General features: G+C 58.3%; 2 protein-coding genes across 4 annotated transcripts in view; both read right to left on the reverse strand.

Annotated features, from left to right (window-relative positions):
- LOC116528865 overlaps positions 1-6,385 on the reverse strand; it is an 8,106-nt gene extending 1,721 nt beyond the window's left edge. Inside the window, exons 1-2 of the mRNA XM_032246332.1 lie at positions 4,571-6,385; positions 1-4,324 (exon numbers count right to left, since the gene is read on the reverse strand). The exon at positions 1-4,324 is cut by the window's left edge and continues 1,721 nt beyond it. Of these exons, the coding sequence (XP_032102223.1) occupies positions 5,318-6,250 (933 nt within the window). The 5' untranslated portion in view covers positions 6,251-6,385 and the 3' untranslated portion in view covers positions 1-4,324; positions 4,571-5,317. The remainder of the gene's footprint in view (positions 4,325-4,570) is intronic.
- A 673-nt stretch (positions 6,386-7,058) lies between these two features.
- CUNH13orf46 (chromosome unknown C13orf46 homolog) overlaps positions 7,059-7,751 on the reverse strand; it is a 13,969-nt gene continuing 13,276 nt past the window's right edge. For 2 of the 3 annotated variants that reach the window (XM_032246351.1, XM_032246348.1), the window contains one exon: positions 7,059-7,480. In XM_032246351.1, the coding sequence (XP_032102242.1) occupies positions 7,414-7,480 (67 nt within the window). In that variant the 3' untranslated portion in view covers positions 7,059-7,413. The remainder of the gene's footprint in view (positions 7,481-7,751) is intronic. The other variant, XM_032246350.1, reaches the window with a different exon arrangement.

Consider the following 7,751-nt stretch of genomic DNA (forward strand, 5'->3'; position numbering starts at 1 on the left):
CCCCACAGGTGGATCGATGGATGCGCTGTGCTCCCCACAGATGGCTCAATGGATGGGCTGTGCTCCCACAGATGGCTCGATGGACGGGCTTTGCTCCCCACAGATAGTTTGATGGACGGGCTATGCTCCCCACAGATGGCTCGATGGACGGGCTGTGCTCCCCGCAGCTGGGTCAATGGGCTGTGCTCCCCACACCTGGCTCGATGGATGGGCTGTGCTCCCCGCAGCTGGCTCGATGGATGGGCTGTGCTCCCCGCAGCTGGCTCAATCGATGGGGGCTCAATGGATGGGCTGTGCTCCCTGCAGCTGACTTGATGGATGGGCTGTGCTCCCCACAGCTGGCTTGATGGATGGGCTGTGCTCCCCACAGCTGGCTTGATGGATGGGCAATGCTCCCTGTAGCTGGCTCCCTGCAGATGGCTCGATGAGCTATGCTCCCCACAGCTGGCTCAATGGATGGACTATGTTCCCCACAGCTGGCTCAATGGATGGACTATGTTCCCCACAGCTGGCTTGATGGATGGGCTGTGCTCCCCACAGCTGGCTCCCTGCAGATGGCTCGATGGGCTGTGCTCCCCCCAGATGGCTCCATGGGCTGTGCTCCCCAGACTCTGCCAGTCCTGCACCCCAAGTGGCCCACAGAGACTGAAGTCTTCTCCGCTGTCTTGGCACTTCCTAAAAACGTGCTGTTCTCTGTTGAAGATGCTGTGTCGCTGGAATTCAAAGCTGGCTCTGTGAGAGCCGTGTTCTTGGGTGTCTCTGCGTATCTGTGAAACGTGTGTTAATGACCTGTTTTCCTGCTGCCAGTCTGTCTTTTGTAACAGGGTCTCTTCCAACTACAAACCTATGGGGATTATTGCCCCCCTACAATAGCACTGAATTGCAGGATGCCCTGGTCAGGGAACCGAAGCTGTAATGAGGTAACTGTCTTGGCGTGGCAGTCACCAGACTGGCCAGGTGCGGCTGAGGATGAGGTGCTGTAGCCAGAAGGGTGGAGGCTGCCAGCAGCCCATTTCCACCTCCTGTAGCCCAAAGGAGCCGCCCTTTGCAAGAGCATAGATGTGTGCAGAGGGCTGAGCTGGGAGGCGCCTCCTCCCCTCGGACCTTAGGATTAAGCCACCCCTGGTCCCTGGAGGGGCCCAAGCTGGGTGGGTGGGTGTGAGTCCTCACACATACCTGCTGTATGCTGTCTCCTACGCTGGGGTGGGGGCAGCAGACTTTGGGCCTGGGGAGGCCATTGTTCGTCGTGAGTCCCCCCCAGCCACCCACTCAGATGACACCAAGAGAGACCTCAGAGTGTCTGTGGGCATTAGACCGATGCCTTGGTCCCCACTGTCTGCCTGCCTCATCCTCGGCAGGGTTGGAGGGGAGGGGAACACAGGCTGCTGACTGCCTCAGCTTCAGGCCTTTCCAGTGGCACCTGGGCAGGGGCAGCCGGTGAAACCACCTTTGCCAAAATTATGACAGTGAAAGAAATCTGACCTCACCAACCTCATCCTGCTTTGAGCCGCCAATGTGCCCTTGTTCATTCCTGGGCAAGGCTAAGCTAACCCCAGGGGAATTTATAGTTTAGCAACGAAACTAAGATGACAAAACATCCTCTTCTCGCTTTTGTAAAACTAACACATTAGCCACAGGATTCAAAACTGAGGCTCAGGGGCCATGCAGCCAAAAGCCACAGATCCAGACCCCCACCAGGTGCATCACTGTTGTAAATCCCAAGATGAGTGTTCAAGGTCGTTTTCAACCTGCAGTCTGATGGACCAGCTGGTGCCACCCGGACCAGTAAACTAGTTCTGCAATCCCACCCCAGGGCTGAAGGCAGCAAGAGGGACCCACTTCCACCCACCACGACTTCATCCCTGACCCAGCCAACCAGCCTGCTCCGTTCCCTAGCCCCCGCCACAAAATGGAAAAACCCTCATCTCCAAGCCTTCCGGGAGGCTGATTTGAGTAGTGACTCCGTCCTCTGCGTGGCCAGCCTTGTTACTTACACGCCTTCAATACCGCAGTCCCTGGGTCTCGGTTCCCTGCAGCCGTCAGGGAGAAGCTGTGGGCGGCTGCACCCCAGCAGAGAGTCCAGGAGTCACTGCACATTCGTGCGTCTGAGCATTTGACAAACAAAAACTGGCAGCTGAAAAGAGATCCTTGTACTTCATAGCAACCTGTGAGCAGCCAGAGGCCAGGAAATCACATTTCCCCAGTTATTTATTTAGAAAAACTATGACAGGTTCATGCCAAACAGACTCACACCCAGACCTAACAGAACTTACACCCCGAGCTGGGGAGGCTGTGCCCCTCAGCCAGTCACAGGGATGACCTGGGAAGACAGGTCTCCATGGAGCAGGGGCTCCGTTCTTGGCACTGAGGGCCTCCTGGGAATGTCAGGTCCCCGCTCCGCTTCCTGGAATCTGTGTTCCTGTGGCCACCTCTGGAAGTGAACACGGGACACCTTAGGGACCCCCAGCCAGGCAGTCCTCAGAGGCGCCAGGAGGGGCAGGCTATTCCCACTGGCTCACAGGGCTCACAGCTGGCTGGGGAAGAAGCTCCTCCCTCGCAAGGGGTCAGAGGTCAGCTTACATAAGTCAGGGTTCAACATAGAGGGGGCAATGATCACCACAGATGGGACAGGGGCCACTTTGGGATCAGGGATCAACTTTGATGGGGCAGAGGTCACCTCGGATGCAGGTGGGAAGGGAGCAGAAGGACTTTGGGGGCACCTGAAACAGTGAAGGAGGCGGGTGTCCTGGGATGGCGCCGTGGCTTCAGCAGAGGGGCTTTGGGGTTTGCCCCGAGGAAAATGAAAACACCCTGTATTGTGGGCCCCCCTGTGGGGCCAGCAGGGGCTTGGGGCAGGTAAGAGGGGCATCAAAGAACAGCCAAGGCCCCTCTCCCAAAAGCCGGGGAAGGCACTGCCTCCCAGGAACAGATCAGCTGAGAAGAAAGAGAAGTGAGTGGGGTCATTGCCCTGACTCAGGACCTCAGTGCTCCCATCCGTGGAGTGTGGTCATCACCTCCTACCTCGGTGACCTCGGTGCTCCCATCAGTGGAGTGTGGTCACTGCCCCTGCCTCAGGGACCTCGGCGCTCCCATCTGTGGAGTGGGGTCACTGCCCCTGCCTCAGGGACCTCGGTGCTCCCATCTGTGGAGTGGGGTCATCACCTCCTACCTTGGGGACCTCGGTGCTCCCATCTGTGGAGTGGGGTCACTGCCCCTGCCTCAGGGACCTCGGCACTCCCATCTGCGGAGTGGGGTCCCACCGCTAGCCTCCCCCTCTAGGTGTTCAGGGCCAGGAGGTCTGAGTCCTGCCTGTCCACAAGGCGGCCTGCCTCTGTCCCCAGGAGTCTGCTTCCATGCTGCCCTTTTCAGAACTGGACACAGTGTTGGACCATGGAGCTCTGAGCCTTGTGGCTGGCCCTGGACCCCACTCCATGTGACCAGGAAGGGGCCAACCCATGCGTCGTGTCCCAGAGTTAAACACTGGCGATGGAAGGACAGACCCAGAGAATCTCAGGGGTTCCCAGTTAGGGCTCCTCCAAGGGATCCTCAATCACCCCTTCTCGTTGACAGCCCAGCCCAGCGCAGCCCAGAAGCCTCTGTCCCTTCGTGTACCCGGGCTGCCCCTGCCTCTCCTGCAGGGCTCTGGGCAGCTTTCTCCCACAACTGGGTCTGGGGTTTAGCATGAGCGGCGCTAGATGGAGACTTGGGAGAGAAACCCTCCCTCTCCAGGGCACGGGGGCCCTGCTGTCTCTGGTGAACTCTGCACCCCCCAAGCCCTTCGGAACCAGAGCCAGAGCCAGAGAGAAGACCCTGTGTCCTGGCAGGGTCTCTCTCCCCCCAGGGTCCTTGGGCCCCATCACATCCTTGGCGCTGGGGAGGCTTGGGAAGGCCAGCCATTCAGAGGATCCCGGGATGTCCACAGCTGAGGGGGTTTGCTCCTTTCTGGTTTCGTGGGGTCACGTGGGAAGGACATGGGGGAGATTTCCACACCATTCGCAGCCCAGGGGCTGCCTGAGCTTGGGTTTTCCCACAGGGCTGTCTAGGCTGAGGCCTCTGGGGTGGGGTGTCTGCATCCTCGCAGGCGTGGGGTCCTGATGTGGGGAGGCCCAGCCTCAGGTGACCCCGACCACCTGCCCCGACAGCGACTGGCCCATTGTGCATCTGTGGGTGATCGTCCCACGGAGGCAGTTACCGCCCGGCCCCCTCCAGAGAACACTCAGCAGGGGAGGGTGTGGCAACCCCGTCTTCCTGGCTTGGATGTCCGTGGCTGTGGTTCCCAGCATGGAAACGGTGGCTTGAGCACCGTGGCTCCCATGAGGTGGTGCTGTTGGCCAGGGAGGAAAGGAAAGGTGGTGCCTGAGGGCCAGGTTGGAGCCGGGCAGGCCTTTGCTTGTGGAGGACTCCCGGCCAACAGTGCCGCCTTCTCGAGGGAGATACTGGCTGGGTTTCCAGACCTCAAGACTGAAAGGTGCAGAGCTGCCCAGCCTGGCCCAGGCCCCAGCGCCCTCCCCCAAGGCGTTCGCTCCCCACTGACCCTGCGCCTCTTCCAGGCTCCACTGTAGCCACTCACAGGCACCCCCAGGCCACGTGCTGCAGCCCTCCAGCTGTGTTTCCAGTGACTGGAAGAAGTGGTTGCCTCTTTTGAAACTGCATGTAGAGATGTGCTGAACTTAACCATCCATGCCACCTGGAGGGAACCGGATCCAAGAGGCTGGTGACTGGCGGCACCGGCTGCTCTGTTCAGCACTCGGGACAGGGCCTGGCACAGGGCCAGCAGGGATCCCTGGACAGCTTGGAGGCCGCTCGGGATAGAAAGAAGCTAAGAAGGTGAAAAGCTACAGGCAACGCGACCCCACTCTGGAAAGACAATCTATGTCCATCTCTGTAAACGGCGCCATCTGTATGCATGGGACAAATACCTGTTCCCACGTGGAGGCACCTAAACCCAGAGAAAAGCCTGGAAGGAACATGATCTTTTGGGCAGCCCCCAGGGAACCAGGACGCGGAACTGCCACTAGCCCTTTCCCACCTCACCTGCAGGGAAAACGCACAGAACCCTTGGCAGGGTTGGGGGTGACACTGCATGGAAGAGGCAGCCGGTGGCATGGCCACGGTGTTTGGGGCCAGGGAGGGACACAGCCAAGGTGTGGCCGGTGTGACTGCTGCTCCACCTGCACAGGGCTAGGCTGCAAGGGGGCCACGATGGAGGCACAGGTGCCACGTGGGGCTTTGCTTTGTGGTTGGGGGAGCGGAGGGCCTCAGGGCCGCACCCACCCAGTGTCTGGGAAATGGTGACTCTGGGGCTGCCAGGCACCTATCATTTGTGGTGTCTTTCACTCAATGGTGGGTACTGGCTTCGGGGGCTCCCCTTTTTCTTCAGCCTGGAAAGTGCCCCACTTTGGCCAGAGAAAACTACCCAGGCAGGAAGCTGTGTGTGGTGTGCAGCTCCCTGAAAAGGGCTCCTCCCTTGCTGGCTGAGTGATGGGCAGAGCTCACACTCTGTGAGACTCTGTGCTCTCATCTGCACCACAGGGACGGCCCCCACGGGTCCCCACAGGAACAGCCCAGACAGTGCACACAGCGTTGGCACCTGTGGCCTCTGACCTCTGGGCGGCTCAGAGACACCTGGATCAGAGATGGTGCAGGTCACCTGCCTGTGTCCTCCTGTGCATGTGTGTGGTGTGAGCATGTGTGTGCACATGTGTGTGTGCTGAGTACATATGACTATGCATGTATGTGTGATGCATGCATGACTGCACATGTGTGCACGTGTGCTGTGTACATGCAAATATGCATATGTGAACCTGTGTGCTGCATGCACTACACATGCATATGTGTGTGCTGTGTACATATGAATATGCATGTGTGTGCACGTGTGATGTGTGCACATGACCATGTGTGTGGCCGTGTGTGCTGCGTACATACGAATATACATGTGTGCGCAAGTGATGTGTACATGACTATGCATGTGTGCACATCTGCTGTGTACATGACTGCATGTGTGCTGTGTACATATGACTAGGTGCACGTGTGCTGCATACAAATGAATATGCATGTGTGTGCACGTGTGCTGTATACATATGAATATGTGGATGTGTGCTGTGTACATATGAATATGCATGTGTGTGCATGTGAGTGTGCTATGTACATGACTGTGTGCATGTGTGTGCTGTGTGCATATGAATATGCATGTGTGTGCACATGTGTACACATAACTGCATGTGTATGCACATGTGCGTGATGTGTACATGACTGCAAGTGTGTGCTGTGTAAATATGACTGTACATGTGTGTGCATGTGTGCTGTGTACATGACTAGGTGTGTGCACATAAGTACGCTGTGTACATGACTATGCATGTGCGTGTGCTGTGTACCTATGACTATGCATGTGTGTGCATGTGCTGTGTACACATGAATATGCATGTGTATGTGTGTGCTGCATACATATGAACATCCATGTGTGTGCATGTGTGTGTGCTGTGTACATAGGACTATGCATGTGTGTACATGTGTTGTGTACATATGAATATGCATGTGTGCATGTGTGTTGTACTGTGTACATGACTGCACACGTGTGTGCTGTGTACATATGATTATGCATGCATGCGTGTCTGAGCGAGAGAGCCTGGGTGGGCTCTGGTGAAACTTGTCTTACAAGCATGTCCTGTAGCCCCCACACCCCCAGAAGGACTCCCTCTCCTGTGAGTGGGGAGCATGTGGCTCCCTCCAGGGACAGATCCTAGTGCCAGCACGGTGGTCTCTGTTGCCCTCGCCGTCATGGCCGAGGCCGCATCCACTGTGCTCCTGGCTCCTGCAGGGACGCTAGCAACACAGCAGATGCTCTGTCCTGCCCTCCTGGTGGAGTACGGGATGCAGCACACCCAGCTGCTCTGCGCTGTGCACCTCCCGCCCCCCGACTGGTGGGGTGCTTCCTGGAGCTGCAGCTCACACGAGGCCCACAAAGGGCTGAGCCTCCCTGTGTTTGAGGGGCCTCTGCCCACACCCAGCAAGCCACAGAGCAAGAGGCCAGAGCAGGAAGGGGCCAGAAACCCTCAAGCTGGTGGAGTGGAAGAGACACATCTTCCCCTGCTAATTTATTGTTTTTTAAGATCACATCATTCTCGCAATGGGCAGTGGGTTTCAGGCATGGCTCACACCTGGCGTGGTCATCGGCACCTGGTGTTGCTCAGGGCTGGTGTGAACGTTAACCCAAAGGCATTGTCTGTGCGCTCACTCCTCCCAGGCAGGGCCAGTCCCACGAGAAGAAAACAGGAACCTCGGTGCCTGGTGGAGAAGGCTCTTGGGTGGCAAGCGGGCAGCCCAGTCACCCTCTGTCCCACCTCCTGCCCCCCCAGCCCATCCACACCCCGCCTCCCTCCTCTTCGCCAAGATCTGAGCACCTTCTCCTGGGCGCTAGGCGCTCTCCTTCGCCCTCTTCCTGGTGGAGTACGGGATGCAGCACACCCAGCTGGTCTGTGTCCTGCAGGCCAAGAGGAGGGCAGGAGGGTGAGAAAGGGTCCTGACCCGGCACTGTGGCCACAGGCACCCGAGAGCAGCACCCCCAACCCCCAGCGCGCTGGCAGGTCTCCCCTGCACCTGCGCAGGTGCCTTATTTCATCATGCCCTAGGGGCTGCGGTGAGTAGCAGATGAGAAGCCGGTGCGCTGGTTTCTGCTTGAGCCCTGAGGACGCGCGGGTCTCCAGGACGATGCCTGGAGACAAAACAGCACAGAGCACGTGGGCCCCGTCCCC

This window comes from Sapajus apella, unplaced genomic scaffold (genome assembly GCF_009761245.1).
Source record: "Sapajus apella isolate SASKATOON/1434 unplaced genomic scaffold, GSC_monkey_1.0 scaffold60, whole genome shotgun sequence".
Taxonomy (NCBI): domain Eukaryota; kingdom Metazoa; phylum Chordata; class Mammalia; order Primates; family Cebidae; genus Sapajus; species Sapajus apella.